Source organism: Nerophis ophidion, linkage group LG08, assembly GCF_033978795.1.
Source record: "Nerophis ophidion isolate RoL-2023_Sa linkage group LG08, RoL_Noph_v1.0, whole genome shotgun sequence".
NCBI classification, from domain to species: domain Eukaryota; kingdom Metazoa; phylum Chordata; class Actinopteri; order Syngnathiformes; family Syngnathidae; genus Nerophis; species Nerophis ophidion.
Genome location: NC_084618.1, coordinates 21,131,811 through 21,151,383, shown reverse-complemented (window position 1 = coordinate 21,151,383; position 19,573 = coordinate 21,131,811). Strand labels below are relative to the sequence as shown.

Below are 19,573 nucleotides of genomic sequence, written 5' to 3'. Positions count from 1 at the left end.
TCGCGGCTGTGTTGGATCCACTATGGATTGAACTTTCACAGTATCATGTTAGACCAGCACGACATCCATTGTGGGGCGGCATAGCTCGGTTGGTAGAGTGGCCGTTCCAGCAACTTGAGGGTTGCAGGTTCGATTCCCGCTTCCGCCATCCTAGTCACTGCCGTTGTCCTTGGGCAAGACACTTTACCCACCTGCTCCCAGTACCACCCACACTGGTTTAAATGTAACTTAGATATTGGGTTTCACTATGTAAAGCGCTTTGAGTCACTAGAGAAAAGCGCTATATAAATATAATTCACTCACTTCACATTGCTTTCGGTCCCATAGAGGTGGGGTTGCCCACATATGAGGTCCTCTCCAAGGTTCTCTTAGTCATCATTGTCACCGACTGGGTGTCTGTCAGTCATTGTTTATTTATATAGCCCCAAATCACAAATGTCTCAAAGGACTGCACAAATCATTAGGACTACAACATCCTCGGAAAAACCCACAAAAGGGCAAGGAAAACTCACACCCAGTGGGCAGGGAGAATTCACATCCAGTGGGACGCCAGTGACAATGCTGACTATGAGAAACCTTGGAGAGGACCTCAGATGTGGGCAACCCCCCCCCCCCCCCCGCCCCCCCCCCCTCTAGGGGACCGAAAGCAATGGATGTCGAGCGGGTCTAACATGATACTGTGAAAGTTCAATCCATAGTGGCTCCAACACAGCCGCGAGAGTTCAGTTCAAAGCGGATCCAAGACAGCAGCGAGAGTCCCGTCCACAGGAGACCATCTCAAGCGGAGGCGGATCAGCAGCGTAGAGGCGTCCCCAATCGATACAGACAAGCGGTCCATCCTGGGTCTCGACTCTGGACAGCCAGTACTTCATCCATGGTCATCGGACCGGAACCCCTCCACAAGGGAGGGGGGGACATAGGAGAAAGAAAAGAAGCGGCAGATCAACTGGTCTAAAAAGGTCTATTTAAAGGCTAAAGTATACGGATGAGTTTTAAGGTGAGACCTAAATGCTTCTACTGAGGTAGCATCTCGAACTGTTACCGGGAGGGCATTCCAGAGTACTGGAGCCCGAACGGAAAACGCTCTATAGCCCGCAGACTTTTTTTGGGCTCTAGGAATCACTAATAAGCCGGAGTCTTTTGAACGCAGATTTCTTGCCGGGACATATGGTACAATACAATCGGCAAGATAGGCTGGAGCTAGACCGTGTAGTATTTTATACGTAAGTAGTAAAACCTTAAAGTCACATCTTAAGTGCACAGGAAGCCAGTGCAGGTGAGCCAGTACAGGCGTAATGTGATCAAACTTTCTTGTTCTTGTCAAAAGTCTAGCAGCCGCATTTTGTACCAACTGTGAATTTTCCTTGCCCTTATGTGGGCCTACCGAGGAAGTCGTAGTGGTTTGTGTTTTGGTTTGTGCAGCCCTTTGAGACACTAGTGATTTAGGGCTATATAAGTAAACAGTGATTGATTGATTGATATATATATTTATATCAATGTAGGAATGTGTCATTATTAGGAAAATGTGTGAGAAAATGATGGGTGACACGTTGAAAATGTTAAAAGGAATTAATGCAGACTTAAATGATGCGAGAGCAGGAAGTGGTTCTGTTTTCTATAATTCGAGGCCTGTCCAGGTGGAAAAGGGCAGACTGCGCCGCCGTTGAAAGAAAGTTTTAACGGATCCTCCGCTATGGTTTTTTCCTGCCTCCACAAAAAACACAGATTGATCTTTTGACCTCAACACCACTAAGCCAGTGTTAGGAAAAAAAAAAAAAAAGCAAAAAATGTCAGGTATGAAAACCAACGTGACACATCTGGTTTTCCGACATGTCCTCTCCAAACTAAACATGGGAGCTGGGATGGTAAACACGGGCTGCTTGGAGGGGAGCAAACAAAACACAGCCAGGGAGGAGGAGGAGGGGAAAAAATGCTGGTGAGGAATCAGGGTCAGGTTTTTCGTCCCCCGCCCACCAACACACACACGCAGGCATCATTGAAGTGTGCAGCTGGTTCTCATCGGGCGCAGTCCCAGAAAAAAGCAACATCCTGTCTCCAATGTACAACAATGATGAAAAGTCTGCCGCCGCCGGCGCTCTCTGGCGGCCTTTGAAGTCAAACGCGACTGGAGGAGGAATGAAACAATCTGAGCTGGAAACAAACACGACTGTCGGTGTTTAGTAAGCCTGCGTTCTGGTCTGGACCACAGACCTCCCACAGCCTGCCTTTTAGAGCACCGTACACGGATCAACAAGAACGGATCAATATGTACGTTATTGATATCTGATATCAGTACGATGTCGGCAAAATAAACAAGTATCGGCGTCTGGGGTCTTGCAAGGATGTACGTTCGGATGCAAGCAGTCATGTGCAAAGCTGCGCAGATAGTTAACAACTGAAAGTCAGTCAATAATCAAACATGGTTGGGATTTTCTTCTTTTTAAATTAAGTTAGTCAGAGTCCAGTCCATAGTGGATCTAACATAATAGTGTGAGAGTCCAGTCCATAGTGGATCTAACATAATAGTGAGAGTCCAGTCCATAGTGGATCTAACATAATAGTGTGAGTATCCAGTCCATAATGGATCTAACTAATGGTGTGAGAGTCCAGTCCATAGGGGATTTAGTTAATATTGTGAGAGTCCAGTCCATAATCATAGTCATCATTGTCACCGACGTCCCGTTTGTGTTGTGGTTTGTGCAGCCCTTTGAGACACTAGTAATTTAGGGCTATATAAGTAAACATTGATTGATTGATTGATAATGGATCTAACGTAATAGTGAGAGTCCAGTCCATAGTGAATCTAACATAAGAGAGTGAGAGTCCAGTCCATAGTGGGGTCAGCATAATGGTGAGAGTCCAGTCCATAGTGGATCTAACATAATAGTGTGAGTCCAGTCCATAATGGATCTAACGTAATAGTGAGAGTCCAGTCCATAGTGGATCTAACATAAGAGAGTGAGAGTCCAGTCCATAGTGGGGTCAGCATAATGGTGAGAGTCCAGTCCATAGTGGATCTAACGTAATAGTGAGAGTCCAGTCCATAGTGAATCTAACATAAGAGAGTGAGAGTCCAGTCCATAGTGGGGTCAGCATAATGGTGAGAGTCCAGTCCATAGTGGATCTAACATAATAGTGTGAGAGTCCAGTCCATAATGGATCTAACGTAATAGTGAGAGTCCAGTCCATAGTGGATCTAACATAATAGTGTCAGTCCAGTCCATAGTGGATCTAACATAATAGTGAGTATCTAGTCCATGATGGATCTAAATAATAGTGTGAGAGTCCAGTCCATAGGGGATTTAGTTAATATTGTGAGAGTCCAGTCCATAATGGATCTAACGTAATAGTGAGAGTCCAGTCCATAGTGGATCTAACATAAGAGAGTGAGAGTCCAGTCCATAGTGGGGTCAGCATAATGGTGAGAGTCCAGTCCATAGTGGATCTAACGTAATAGTGTGAGAGTCCAGTCCATAGTGGATTTAGTTAATATTGTGAGAGTCCAGTTCATAATAGATCTAACTTAATAGTGTGAGAGTCCAGTCCATAATGGATCTAACGTAATAGTGTGAGAGTCCATTCCATAGTGGATCTAACATAATAGTGTGAGAGTCCAGTCCATAGTATCTCTGAGTCTTGTTCACGAGTGGGGGAAAAGTGGATTCTGAGATCGACAGGCGGATCGGTGCGGCGTCATCAGTAATGCGGACGTTGTATCGATCCGTTGTGGTGAAGAAGGAGCTGAGCCGGAAGGCAAAGCTCTCAATTTACCGGTCGATCTACATTCCCATCCTCACCTATGGTCACGAGCTTTGGGTTATGACCGAAAGGACAAGATCACGGGTACAATCGGCCGAAATAAGCTTCCTCCGTCGGGTGGCAGAGCTCTCCCTTAGGGTGAGAAGCTTTGCCATCCAGGAGGAGCTCAAACTAAAGCCGCTGTTTCTCCACATGGAGAGGAGCCAGATGAGGTGGTTCTGGCATCTGGTCAGGATGCCACCCGAACGCCTCCCTAGGGGGGGGTTTCGGGCACGTCCGACCGGTAGGAGACTACCAGGAAGACCCAGGACACGTTGGGAAGACTGTCTCCCAGCTGACCTGGGAACGCCTTGGGATCCCTCAGTGAACGCCTCCCTAGGGAGGTGTTTCAGGCACGTCCGACCGGTAGGAGGCCACCGGGAAGACCTAGGACACGTTGGGAAGACTATGTCTCCCCGCTTGCCTGGGAACGCCTCGGGATCCCCCAGCAAACGCCTCCTTAGGGAGGTGTTTAGGGCATGTTCGACCGGTAGGAGGCCACGGGGAAGACTCAGGACACGTTGGGAAGACTATGTCTCCCCACTGGCCTGGGAACGCCTCAGGATCACCCGGGAGGAGCTGGACAAAATGGCTGGGGAGAGGGAAGTCTGGGCTTCCGTGCTTAGGTTTCTACCCCATCAACCCAACCTCGGATAAGCGGAAGAAGATGGATGAATGGTTTTATTCATTCTCGTCAAACTCCCCAGGATTTTTCCTAATAAAAGTCCGGCTCTAAGAGTTTGGAATCATATCAAAACCAAGATGACCGAACTAATCATACTCACTTGCCAATGCTTGAGGTAGCTTCGGTCAATAGTCATCTTTTTTTTTTGTGGCAGTAGTCGTAATTTTCATATTGATCGGTAATCATTGGTAGCTTCTTGTCTCGTATTATCTTCCGGAGCTACATCATCACGGTCGTACCCACATGAGCTGTAATGAATTCTCAAATATACACCTCTCCCAATCACGACCCATTAAACACCGCATGTGCAAAATGACTCCAGTATCGTTTGCAGATGCAACTTTGCCTTTCATCCCCTGAGGGGGGGGTGGTAATCTGACATCATCTCCTGCCTCCTTGATGAGTTGTGCCTGGGTGCCGGCAGGGCTGCGGTCACCCCACGCGGAGAGTAAATGAAAGTTTAACGATCTTTTGGCTGCGAGAGGAAAGAAACCATTAGAGCCGGCTGCAAAAAAAAACAAGAGAGATGCTGCAGAGCCGAGACAATACAGAGGGGTGTGTTCCAAAGTCCCTGTTCTAACGTGTGTCCAAGGATGTAGGACAAAGATCCCAAGAAGAGCGATGCGTGTTGGCAGACATGTTACTCCCCGTAGTTCCATGCTTTGTGTATCCGTCACGTCCCGGCAGATTAGCGCAACGCGAGTCAGAGGACTTCCCGATGAATGTTTGAAGAGCGAGGGAGTCGTTGGAATGAGAATTAAATCTCTCAATGAGTGACGAAGACCGCCTTGTGTGCTTTGATAAGACCCGTGTCAACAAGCCGGGCTATTTAAAACCCAGTCACATAGTCCTCGGCATTGGTTTCATGGCTCTCTCAATCGGCTTTTCAGAGTTAAACAAACTTTATTGTCCCCCACCCCCAAGGGAAAACCTTATGTACCGAGTGTTCTACCCAGCTGGGTCTTGTCTTTGTGACTTGTCCACTTGGCGTGTTATTTGTGTTTCTTCTTGCCGACTTTCTGTTTCTTTTTTTTGTGTAAAAATCGCTTGTTTTTTCAAATCTACGGTCAAAAACTACAAAGGAAAGAAAATGAGTATTTCCCAGGAAAAGTCGTAATCAGTAAAGTTGTCAAACAAATGTATACATAAGTGTCTTCCACTAAGGGTTCTAGAAGTCGAATCTGCTTCATTAAAACATAGATTCTTTCTTGGGTTTTAGAGCAAAGCTTTGATTGATTGATTGATTGATACTTTTATTAGTAGATTGCACAGTTCAATACATATTCCGTACAATTGACCACTAAATGGGGCTTCACGGTGGCAGAGGGGTTAGTGCGTCTGCCTCACAATACGAAGTTCCTGCAGTCCTGGGTTCAAATCCAGGCTCGGGATTTTTCTGTGTGGAGTTTGCATGTTCTCCCCGTGAATGCGTGGGTTCCCTCCGGGTACTTCGGCTTCCTCCCACTTCCAAAGACATGCACCTGGGGATAGGTTGATTGGCAACACTAAATTAGCCCTAGTGTGTGAATGTGAGTGTGAATGTTGTCTGTCTATCTGTGTTGCCCCTGCGATGAGGTGGCGACTTGTCCAGGGTGTACCCTGCCTTCCGCCCGATTTGTAGCTGAGATAGGCGCCAGCGCCCCCCCGCGACCCCGAAAGGGAATAAGCGGTAGTAAATGGATGGACGGATGGATGACCACTAAATGGTAACACCCGAATAAGTTTTTCAACTTGTTCAAGTCGGGGTACACGTTAATCAATTCATGGTAAGGATCCACTATGACAGGGGTCACCAACGCGGGGCCCGCGGGCACCAGGTCGCCCGTAAGGACCAGATGAGTCGCCCACAAGCCTGTTCAAAAAAATAGCTCAAATAGCAGCACTTACCAGTGAGCTGCCTCTATTTTTTCAATTGTGTTTATTTAAAAGCAAGCTGGTCTCGCTTTGCTGGACAATTTTAATTCTAAGAGAGAAAAAACTCAAATAGAATTTTAAAAAAAATTTTTAAAGACTTGGTCTTCACTTGTTTAAAAAAAAACATTAATTTTTTTATTTTGCTTCTTTTAACTTTCTAAAAGACATTTTTAGAGAAAAAATACAACCTTAAAAATTATTTTAGGATTTTTAAACACATATACTTTTTTACCTTTTAAATTCCTTTCCTGACAATTTAAATCAATGTTCAAGTATTTTTTTTTTTTATAAAGAATAATAAATACATTTTAATTTAATTCTTCAATTTTTAGCTTCTGTTTTTTCGACAAAGAATATTTGTGAAATATTTATTCAAACTTATGATTAAAATAAAAAAAAAATATTCCAGCAAATCTAGAAAATCTGTAGAATGAAATTTAAATCTTATTTCAAAGTCTTTTGAATTTCTTTTAAATTTTTTGTTCTGGAAAATCTAGAAGAAATAAGGATTTGTCTTTGTTAGAAATATAGCTTGGTCCAATTTGTTATATATTCTAACAAAGTGCAGATTTGATTTTAACCTATTTAAAACACGTCATCGAAATTGTAAAATTAATCTTATTCAGGAAAAATTACTAATGCTGTTCCATAAATTCTTTTTTTAATTTTTTCAAAAAGATTCGAAATAACTATTTTTTCTCTTCTTTTTTTTTTTTTGGTTGAATTTTGAATTTTAAAGAGTCGAAATTGAAGATAAACTGTTTCAAAATTTTATTTGCAGTTTTTTCCTGTTTTCTCCTCTTTTAAACCGTTCAATTATGTTTTTTTTAATCATTTATTCTCTGCAAAAAACCTTCCGTAAAAGGAAAAAAAAAATGTACGACGGAATGACAGACAGAAATACCCATTTATTTTATATATATATAGATTTATTTATTAAAGGTAAATTGAGTAAATCGGCTATTTCTGGCAATTTATTTAAGTGTGTATCAAACTGGTAGCCCTTCGATTTAATCAGTACCCAAGAAGTAGCTCTTGGTTTCAAAAAGGTTGGTGACCCCTGCCCTATCATATCTTATTTGTAACTTTACTCACATCCTTAAAAAATGCCGGTTGTAACTCCATCAATTTTTATTCAATGTTTATTTGTATAGTCCTAAATCACAAGTGTCTCAAAGGGCTGCACAAGCCACAGGGACATCCTCTGTTCAGATCCCACATCAGGGCAAGGAAAAACTCACAACCCATTGGGATGACAATGAGAAACATTGGAGAGGACCGCAGATGTGGGTGACCCCCCCACCCCCCTCTAGGGGAGACCGGTGCTATGGACGTGGAGTGGGTCAAGCATAATATTGTGAAAGCCCAGTCCATAGTGGATCTAACATAATAGTGAGAGTCCAGTCCATAGTGAATCCGACATAATAGTGAGAGTCCAGTCCATAGTGGGGCCAGCAGGCGACCATCCGAGCAGACACGTCAGCAGCGCAGAGATGTCCCCAACCGATACAGGCGAGTGGTCCATCCCGGGTCCTGACTCTGGACAGCCAGCACTTCATCCATGGCCACTGGACCTGCCCCCCCCCCCCCCAAAAGGGACAGGGGGGCAATGGAGAAAAGAAAAGGCAGATCAACTGGTCTAAAAAGGGGGTCTATTTAAAGGCTAGAGTATACAAATTAGTTTTAAGATGGGACTTAAATGCTTCTACGGAGGTAGCATCTCGAACTGTTAATGGGTGTACTGGAGCTCGGATAGAAAACGCTCGATAGCCCGTAGACTTTTTTGGGGTTCTGGGAATCACTAAAAAGCCGGAGTTCTTTGAACGCAGATTTCTTGCCGGGACATATGGTACAATACAATCAGCAAGATAGGATGAAGCTAGACCGTGTAGTATTTTTTACGTAAGTAGTAAAACTTGACCATAGGTGAGGATGGGAACGTAGATCGACCGGTAAATTGAGAGCTTTGCCTTCCGGCTCAGCTCCTTCTTCACCACAACGGATCGGTACAACGTCCGCATTACTGAAGACGCCGCACCGATCCGCCTGTCGATCTCACGATCCACTCTTCCCCCACTCGTGAACAAGACTCCTAGGTACTTGAACTCCTCCACTTGGCTTTCGGTCATGACCTTTGGGTCATGACCGAAAGGATAAGATCACGGGTACAAGCAGCCGAAATGAGTTTCCGCCGCCGTGTGGCGGGGCTCTCTCTTAGAGATAGGGTGAGAAGCTCTGCCATCCGCGAGGAACTCAAAGTAAAGCTGCTGCTCCTTCACATCGAGAGGAGCCAGATGAGGTGGTACGTGCATCTGGTCAGGATGCCACCCGAACGCCTCCCTAGGGAGGTGTTTAGGGCACGTCCAACCGGTAGGAGGCCACGCGGAAGACCCAGGACACGTTGGGAAGATTATGTCTCCCGGCTGGCCTGGGAACGCCTCGGGATCCCCCGGGAAGACCTAGACGAAGTGGCTGGGGAGAGGGAAGTCTGGGTTTCCCTGCTTAGGCTGTTGCCCCCGCGACCCGACCTCGGATAAGCGGAAGAAGATGGATGGATGGATGGATGGTAGTAAAACCTTTAAGTCTCATCTTAAGTGCACAGGAAGCCAGTGCAGGTGAGCTAGTATAGGCCTAATATGATCAAACTTTCTTATGTGAAAAATCTAAAAGCCGCATTTTGTACCAATGCTAGACAAAGTGGGGCCCAAAAATGATACGTTACAGTAATCGGCCATAGATCGCTCTGTCCAAGTTCATCCATGTGGTTTACAGAACGAACGACTCATCGACTTAACAGCTATCTAAATAACTTTTAGAACGGATTCTTCGGAATAATGATAATCGTTCACGTAAAAGAGACTATCTAAAAGACTTGATTGTTTGGCCAGCTCTATTCAGGTGTACTGGAGAAGAGGCTACGCCGGATAGTGGAACCTCGGATTCAGGAAGAACAGTGTGGTTTTTCTCCTGGTCGTGGAACTGTGGACCACATCTATACTCTCGGCAGGGTTCTTGACGGTGATGGGAGTTTGCCCGACCAGTCTACATGTGCTTTGTGGACTTGGAGAAGGCATACGACCGTGTCTCTCGGGAAGTCCTGTGGGGAGTGCTTCAGAGAGTATGGGGTATCGGACTGTCTGATTGTGGCGGTCCCCTCCCTGTATGATCAGTGTCAGAGCTTGGTCCGCATTGCCGACAGTAAGTCGGAACAGTTTCCAGTGAGGGTTGGACTCCGCCAAGGCTGCCCTTTGTCACCGATTCTGTTCATAACTTTTATGGACAGAATTTCTTGGCGGAGTCAAGGCGTTGAGGGGATCTGGTTTGGTGGCTGTAGGATTTGGTCTCTGCTTTTTGCATCAGTCAATCTATGGATCTAGATATCTGGTCAGGACATTCCTAACTCTTTAGCTTTCACTTTCCTTGTCCAGTCATTTTTGGGGACTTTATGTACTCTGGACCTAGATGTTGAGTCCGCAACATAGATGGCAGACAATAACTGATACAGTCTGATTTGCCAGTCCAAATGCATTCCCTGTTTTCCATAGTCTTCCCTCGTCGGCCAGGTAATACAAAGCAGACTCTACATTTTTTTTCATCACATCCACGGGAGCCCTCATTCTTGTTGTCTCCTTCGACAAACGGACAAAGTTTTTTGGTTAGTCGAATCCGAGCTGACCTGGACATTCGAAAGTTCTCTTGCTGTCTGAGATGTGTTGTATCCCAAATAGCTGCAATCGCACATTTCCTTCTCTTAAGGTATTGATGTGTGATTTCCACAAGCGTTTGTACATGTGGAGGTAGGAAAAACACGGGCACGTCTGGATGACTGTCCTCAATCTGTCCAGTGGTTAGCTCCAAGTTACGAAACCGGTTGTTATGAAGCTGTGGCGCGTTATTTCTGACTTCCCTTACTCCCTGAACTCAGTCTGTAAAAGATCAATGAGTCCATACAGAGCTAAGAGCCGGAGATTCAAGAAATACAAAAAATTATCCTAAGAGTTGAATCCTAAACGATGGGTTAGTGTAAATGGCACAGGGCTTAGGCTAAATAATTATTTTGTTTAAGGAGTTACCCGGCTTAATGTAGACAAAGCTGTGCATAATGAGGTGAAGCTTCTCGCGAGTTACTCAGAAAGGCTACTGGTAGCATGCCGGCGACAGCTTGGGGACACCTCATCTAGAGGAAGTAAACTTTGTAACAAGGCTCCCGTAGGGAGGATCACTATCGTTCCCAGAGGGGGGCATTGAAGTAGGCTACTGCCTGAGCGAATCGCAGACTTCATCTTCGATGGGGGTTGGGGGGGGCTTTGGGCTGGCAAAGGCGTGTCCCCCCCCACAAATGACGGATGTGTTGGGATGCAGAGCCTCAACAAGCCTCCCAACCACAGAGTTGGGAGGGGGGGTTTCAATATCCAACGATTCAACTGCAGGGTTCAATGTCAAATCCGACTCTTCCAATTCGAATCATCAATTAGACGTCTGATTTAAGATACTATTGGTAAATTTCCAACCAAAAAACCGTTCGAGCCAATCAGAAACATCAAGGAAGTCGGTGTTGACTGTAACTCCTTGCAAAGACTTGCTTTCTCTATTTTTGCCCAAATCCACAAGGCATTGAAGACTTCCAGTAGTGTATTCGTATTCTGTTATGATTTTCTAAATTTGCAGGAGTACCCATACGTGTTTCTTGCCTTGTTGCCTCTTGTCTGTCTCCCGCAACACATTCTCAGCCTGTCCTGCAGGAGAGACATCTGTTTACCCTGCAGAGGAGCGTGGGAAATGAGAGCTCGCCCACCCCCATCCCCCCACCCCCCATACCCGAATGTTTTCTTTCTCTCCGTTGCAATTGAGTCAGCTTTTGTTTAGCTCCAGGGCCTAAATAACACATAGTTTAGCGTTTTAAAAATAGCCCGGTATACGTCTTTGAGTTCAGCTGATGCAAAGTGTGCTCCACAGGAAAGGCCTTCGAGATCAGCTACGTCCGACTGAAATTCTACACCAGTCGGCCCGAGAGCTTCGCCATCTACAAACGCACAGAGGCCGATGGACCTTGGCTGCCCTATCAGTTCTACAGCGCCTCCTGCCGGGACACCTACGGAAAGGATGAGAAGGGCTTCCTTCGCCAGGGAGACGATGAAAGGACGGCATTATGCACCGGAGAGTTCAGCGACATCTCCCCCCTGACTGGCGGGAACGTGGCCTTCTCCACCCTGGAAGGGCGACCCAGTGCCTACAACTTCGACCAGAGCCTGGTGTTGCAGGTCAGGCCTCGTTTTCTTCTTCCACAGCTTGTATTTTATCGTCCCTCAACATATTCTAATAATTTGATTCATTATTAATAAGATGCAAAGGGTCTTCAGTTCAGAAATTGTTCCTACGACAACGGTGTATATCAGGTCTGTGAATCAGGGATAGCGTGGCGCGGTTGGTAGAGTGGCCGTGCCAGCAACCTGAGGGTTCCTTGTTCAATCCCTACCTACTACCAAACCTCGTCACGTCCGTTGTGTCCTTGAGCAAGACACTTCAACCTTGCTCCTAATAGGTCGTGGTTAGGCTCTTGTGGTTCAATCCCCCCACCTTCTACCAACCTTGTCACGTCTGTTGTGTACTTGAGCAAGATACGTCACTCTTGCTCCTGATGGGTCGTGGTTAGGACCTTGTGGTTCAATCCCCACCTTCCACCAACCTCGTCACGTCCGTTGTGTCCTTGAGCAAGACACGTCACCCTTGCTCCTGATGGGTGGTGGTTAGGGCCTTGCATGGTAGCTCCCGCCATCAGTGTGTGAATGGGTGAATGTAGAAATAATGTCAAAGCCCTTTGAGTGCCTTGAAGGTAGAAAAGCGCTATACAAGTATAACCCATTTACCATTTAAACTTTTGGCCTCACACCATTCGATTCAATTAGATTCTTGGGTGTAACGATTAGATTCAGAATCGGTTCTCGATTCAAATAGATTCTAGAGTCAAAATCGATACCTTTTCAATAACATTGGACGCCAGTTCTATAATTAACTACATTAACTACATTCCTCCATAAACTAGATGAGCTTGGGCCCAGCGAAGCCGGCGGCGTTTCTGGTTGTTGTTGATTAATTGCTTTGGTTGTGCACGATAGTCATACGCATTCGACCCAGTTGTGATCAGTTTCTGTATTACTTAAAAGAAAACTGGTTCTGGTCCGTGTACCTTCCGTTCATTCTAGTTCAAATTCTGAAACGCAAAACAAAAAACAAAGTTAGGGCCGTTTTTTGATTTTTACTATATATGGCAGATTTGAAGACAAACAAAAAAGGGTTGATTTTCATTAAAATACTGCCATAAAATTTGATTTTGTGCTGTTTTTTTTCATGAATTTTATAGCTGTATAGCTCGGTTGGTAGAGTGGCCGTGCCAGCAATTTGAGGGATCCAGGTTCGATCCCGGCTTCCGCCATCCTAGTCACTGCCGTTGTGTCTTTGGGCAAGACACTTTACCCACCTTCTCCCGGTGCCATCCACACTGCTTTACATGTAACTTAGAAATCGGGTTTCACTATGTATAAGCGCTTCGAGTCACTATAGAAAAGCGCTATATAAATATAATTAAATTCAATCATAATTGAAACCTGTAACAGTTTTGTTGTTAAAGGCTAAAAAAAAATGGACAATCTTATTTTGCCCAGATCTGATCCACATCAACAATATGACTTGCCGGTGTGGCTGGACAGAACAGAGTTAAAATAAATAAAAATTAAAAATACATTTTTAATAGTTTTTTTTAGCCGATTAAAAATAAGAAATATTTGAATTTCTATTCATCTATTTTTTTGACACCCTTCGCCCCTACAGCCTAAAGAGCAATGAAATACAAAAACCATCTACGGTCCTGGAATATCATCAAAAGGTTCGGAGAATCTGGAGAAATCACTGCATGTAAGCGGCAAGGCTGAAAACCAACAATGAATCCCCATGCCCTTCGATCCCTCAGGTGGTACCGCATCAAAAAGCGACATCAGCATGTAAAGGATATCACCATATGGGCTCAGGAACACTTTAGAAAATCACTGTCGGTAACTACCGTTGGTCACTACAAACCAGCTGAGTGGTCTTGTGGTTAGTGTCCACCCTGAGACGGAAGGTTGTGAGTTCAAACCCTGGCCGAGTCATACCAAAGACTATAAGAATGGGACCCATTGCATCAAGTGATGGAATTGGGGGTTAAATCATCAAATGATTCCTGAGCGCGGCCACCGCTGCTTCTCACTACTCCCTTCACCTCCGAGGGGATAGGTCAAATGCATGCGACTATCGTTGGGACTTTGACATTTTATTTTCTACATTTGTAAGTGCATGTTAAAACTTTACTATGCAAAGCCAAAGCCATTTTATCAAAAACACCCAGAAACCCTGCCGGCTTCGCTGGGCCCGAGGTCATATAAGATGGACCGAGCGCGGCCACCTTTGCTGCTCACTACTCCCCTCACCTATGAGGGGATAGGTTAAAAGTGTGTGACTGTCGTTGGAACGTTGACATTTTTTGTTTTACATCTGTAAGTTTAAGTTAAAACTCTACTATGCAAAGCCAAAGCCATTTTATCAACAACACCCAGAAACGCCGCCGGCTTCGCTGGGCCCGAGCTCATAAAAGATGGACCGAGCGCGGCCACCGCTGCTGCTCACTACTCCCCTCACTTACGAGGGGATGGGTCAAATGCGTGTGACTATTGTTGGGAATTTGACTTTTTTTTTTTTTTTTTATATCTGTAAGTGCAAGTTAAACCCCTACTATGCAAAGCCAATTATCAACAACACCCAGAAACGCTGCCGGCTTCATTGGCCCCGAGTTCATAAAAGATGGACCGAGCGCGGCCACTGCTGCTGTTCACTACTCTCCTCACCTACGAGGGGATGGGTCAAATGCGTGTGACTATTGTTGGGAATTTGACCTTTTTTTTTTTTTTTTACATCTGTAAGTGCAAGTTAAACCCCTACTATGCAAAGCCATTTATCAACAACACCCAGAAACGCTGCCAGCTTAATTGGCCCCGAGTTCATAAAAGATGGTCCGAGCGCGGCCACTACTGCTGTTCACTACTCTCCTCACCTACGAGGGGATGGGTCAAATGCGTGTGACTATCGTTGGGACTTTGACATTTTCTTTTACATCTGTAAGTGCAAGTTAAACTCCTGCTATGCAAAGCCATTTATCAACAACACCCAGAAACGCTGCCGGCTTCATTGGCCCCGAGTTCATAAAAGATGGACCGAGCGCGGCCACTGCTGCTCACTACTCCCTTCACCTCCGAGGGGATAGGTCAAATGCGTGTGACTATCGTTGGGACTTTGACATTTTTTTTTTTTTTACATCTGTAAGTGCAAGTTAAACCCCTGCTATGCAAAGCCATTTATCAACAACACCCAGAAACGCTGCCGGCTTCATTGGCCCCGAGTTCATAAAAGATGGACTGAGCGCGGCCACTGCTGCTGCTCACTACTCCCTTCACCTCCGAGGGGATAGGTCAAATGCGTGTTACTATCGTTGGGACTTTGACATTTTTTTTTTTTACATCTGTAAGTGCAAGTTAAACCCCTACTATGCAAAGCTATTTATCAACAACACCCAGAAACGCTGCCGGCTTCGCTGGGCCCGAGCTCATATAAGATGGACCGAGCGTGGCCACCGCTGCTGCTCACTACTCCCCTCACCTACGAGGGGATAGGTCAAATGCGTGTGACTATCGCTGGGACTTTGACATTTTTTTTTACATCTGTAAGTGCAATTTAAATCTCTACTGTGCAAAGCCAAAGCCATTTATCAACAACACCCAGAAACTCCGCCGGCTTCGCTGGCATGAAGCTCCTACAAGATGGATTGAGCGCGGCCACCGCTGCTGCTCACTGCTCCCCTCACCTCCCAGGGGATGCAACAAGGGAATGGGTCAAATGTGTATGACTATCGCTGGGACATTAACTTTTTTTTTTTTTTTACATCTGTAAGTAAGTGCAAGTTAAACCTCTACTATGCAAAGCCAAAGCCATTTATCAACAACACCCGGAAACACCATTGGCTTCGCTGGGCCCGAGCTCATATAAAATGGACTGATGGAAAGTGTAAAAGTGGTCTGACGAGTCCACATTTCAAATTGTTTTTCGGAAGCAGTGGATGTCGTGCTCTTTCGGAACAGAGGAAAAGAACCATCCGGATTGTTCTCGGCGCAAAGTTCAAAAGCCAGCATCTGTGATAGTATGGGGGTGTATTAGTGCCCAAGGTAACTTACACATCTGTGACGGTGAAAGATATATACAGGATTTGGAGCAACATGTGTTTTCACCCAACCAACGTTATCCTGGACGCCCCTGCTTATTTCAGCAAGACAATAGAGACCCCGCCCATGTTGGAGTGGGAGGCTGCGGCATGGTAGGGAGTTTTGTAGACAAATGCACTTCAGCGCCCCTCGAATGCAACACGAGACGCTCTCAGTCGTGTCACCCCACGGATCGCTCGACGCCGCAGCTCTTGAAACCGCACCCGCCCCCCTCCGCCGCGCAGAAAAAGGGAGCTTTCCTCAAGCATGATCTCGTTTCAAGCAGGGGCTGAGGTGGTGGGCGGGGGGGGGAGATGGGCGCGACAGCGGCGCAGAGGCCCATCATCTCCTCATCCTAAGCCGCGCCGAGCAGGCGGCAGCACAAAGACGCCCTCGCCTCACGGCCGCCGCGAGTGAACATAAAGACGTTGTGCGGGATTGGATTATCCCCCGGCTATGGGTCGCGCCCGTCGTGAGGCGAGGCGGCTGTCAAGAACCGAGTGGCACGGGCGCAGAGAAGACGGGTCTGTACAGAAAACTGGATTTGAGCTGAGAGAGAGTGAATATGCTTGGCGACCGTTAGTCACACACTGGTTTTTTGGTTAAAAAATAAATAAATAAAACGTTTGATAAAAAAGTACCGTAAAATGTACGGTGTTTTTTTTCACCAATGGAGAAACAAAACCGCCATTATTTGGCCGGTAAAATTCAGGAGTGTGACGCTTTGCTGGCATCGCCGTGTGGTTCTTGTTCTCTCGTGGAGGAGGTTTGAGTAGGACACAGCGAAAAGGTAAGAATGATGATTTATTTAGCTTTAAAAACGAGATAAGAACCAAAACACTTTCACGGAGGCACTACAAACAAAACCAACAAAGTGCTAGCATGAGCTAGGGACAGAATAAAACAACAGAATAGCGTGGAAGCTCAAGTACACAAAAGTAATTACCACAATGCGGGAAGAGCGACGTCACCTGTTGCATGGACGCAAATGAGAATCCAAGGCCGAATGGCAAACAAAGGCAGGCTTAAATAAGGCGATAATCACAGAGCAGGTGCGTGAGAAAAACAAACGGCAGGTGACAACAGGAACTAAGGAAGTCGAATACTAAACAGATGTGATACAAAACAGGACAAAAAACACAATATGGCATGATCCGAGTAGTGGATCATGAACAAGGGGACTGAGTCGGGAGTCGTATAACTTGGCATGTTTCATGTTGTAGATGTTAGCATGCTTACGTTAGCATGCTAAAATCAGGTTATTGTTTATTTCCACACAAGTTTCGTTGCCGTAGACTTTGGAGTCATACGTCTCACGTGCCAGGTTATACGACTCTGTGTACGGCAACAAAATTGTGGAAAAAAAAAAAGATTGTTAGCATGCTCACATTAATATGAAAATTATTGTTGGCATGCTAACAATAGCATGCTGATAATCGTTTTGTTTTTTCCACACAATTTTGTTGCCGTAGACTTAGAAGTCATACGTGTCACGTACCAAGCTATACGACTCTGATGTGTACGGCAAGAAAAATTGTGTAAAGAATATTAATGTTAGCATGCTAAAATTAGCATGAACATTTTTGTTAGCATGCTAATAATTTTCTTTACACAGTTTTTGTTGCCGTACAATTTAGTCATACATGTCAGGTAACAGGTTCTAAGATTTGTTGCCGTACGGAGAGTCAGTCAAAAAAATGATTGTTAGCATACTAATGTTAGCATGCTAACAATCATTTTCTTGACACAATTTTGTTGCTGTACATTTCAGAGTCATACATGTCAGGTACCTGGTTATATGATACTGATGTGTGCGGCACCAAAATTGTGAAACAAAAAAAAAAAAACAATTTTAGCATGCTAACATTAGCATGCTCATCATTTTATATATACAATTGTGTTGCTGTTCACTTCGGAGTCATACGTGGTACGTACTAAGTGATACGACTGTGTGTACGGCAACAAAATTGTGTAAAAAAAAAAAAAAAGGATTGTTGGCATATTAACATTAGTATGAAAATTATTGTTAGCATGCTAACATCAGCATTTTTTTTTTGGCATGCTAATAATCATTTTCTTTACACAATTGTTTTTCCGTACAATTTAGTCATACTTGTCAGGTATCAGGTTATATGACTCTCTGTACGGAAAAAAAAATGTGTGTAAAGAAAATATTTTTTAGCATGCCAATGTTAACATGCTCATAATGTTTTTTTTTTGTTTTGTTTTTTTTTACACAATTTTGTTGCTGTACACTTAAGAATCATACGTGTCACATATCAGGTTACATGACTGTGATGTGTACAGTACACAAAATTGTGTAAAGAAAATTTTTGTTAGCATGCTAAAATTAGTATGAAAATTTTTGCTCGCATGCTAATAATTCTTTCTTTACACCATTTTGTTGCCTTACATTTCAGAGTCATTATTACAGTTATTTGTATAGTTCCACCCATAAATACGTCCATTCTCCCTTTTCTGTCTCTTTCTCGTTTCTACTTTTAAGTGCTCTGTGTGCGTGCGCCTCGGCTTATACTTCCAGCCATGTCCATGAAAAGTTAAAAAGTACCGGTATTTTTACTGGTGAATTTATGAGTACCGCAGTACTTTATTAGTACCGTACAACTCTAATTGTTCACCCTACTCATCGTTTAACAATCAAATTGTGGGGTTTTTAAGAGTTTTAGTTGAGATACTTAAACCGGTTTTCCTTTGGAACTTTGGTGTCCTCTTTCCTGAAGGTCTTAGGACCGTTTGTTTATCCGGAGGTCTCGTCTCCCGCCCCCACCAGCTTTCACAACATTGGAAATGAAAAACATGTTGTTTTTGTTTTTTTTATCTCCACGGGTCAACATCTTGGTGGTCATCACCCCCCCACCCACCCCCTCCTCCCCTCGTTGCTGTGTGTTCCACGGCTCGGGGGTCAACAGCTGGAGGGAAAAATCAATGAATTCATGCTCACTTGGAAGGGTGATTGGGATCGGCCCAAGGGGATCAATAAAGACCTATGGGCATATTCTAGTCTGTCCAAGTTCATTCCAAAAAACCTTGACTAAAAGGATCACCTTCCAATGTTCAGTTTCTTCTGTCTGGCTCTCAATGAAGGCGGACGCTTCCCTTCCCTCCCCCTCTCCCATTCCTTATTTTTCTTATCTTAACTTCATTGACCCCTCTTTGCCCCCCCCCCCCCCCCACCCACCCCCCGCCGTCCGAAATCTAAACATTTGAATCAATCAACTAATTCAAAAACGGAATAATTGACAAGATCAATTCGATGGGTTTGGGAGAATCATGGACGCCCCTGCTTATTTCAGCAAGACAACGCCAAGCCACGTGTTACAACAGCGTGGCTTCGTAGTAAAAGAGTACGGGTACTAGACTGGCCTGCCTGTAGTCCAGACCTGTCTCCAATTGAAAAGGTGTGGCACATTATAAAGCCTAGAAAGACCACAACCTAGACCCCTGGACTGTTGAACAACCTTCAAAAACTGGTCTCCTCAGTTCCCAAGCGTTTACTGAGTGTTGTTAAAAGGAAAGGCCAGTAACACAGTGGTAAAAAAAATGTTTTAAGAGAAACTGAATGTGATCTCTGAAGGTTGCCGATTGTTTACAAAGTAGGCGTAAAATGCTAGTACACAGCTCATAAAAAATATATTTGTGTTATTTTCATGGTAAGTAAAATATCATGATAATGTTAGCATGCTAATAATCTTTTTTCTTATCTTTGCACGGATAGAAAAATACAACTTCAGCACAATTGATAACTATAGCAACAGCCCTTAAGCATATGAGTTGTGTAATGATATATACATAATTGTTCTAACATCATGCGTGTCAGGTACCAGATTATGCGTACAGCAACACATTTGTGTAGAGAACATGATTGTTAGCG

At 44.7% G+C, this 19,573-nt stretch overlaps 1 protein-coding gene across 1 annotated transcript in view; it reads left to right on the top strand.

The window, feature by feature from the left end:
* lamc3 (laminin, gamma 3) overlaps window positions 1-19,573 on the top strand; it is a 297,472-nt gene that overhangs the window by 27,498 nt on the left and 250,401 nt on the right. The window contains 1 exon segment of the mRNA XM_061907982.1: window positions 11,354-11,658. Within this exon segment, the coding sequence (XP_061763966.1) occupies window positions 11,354-11,658 (305 nt within the window).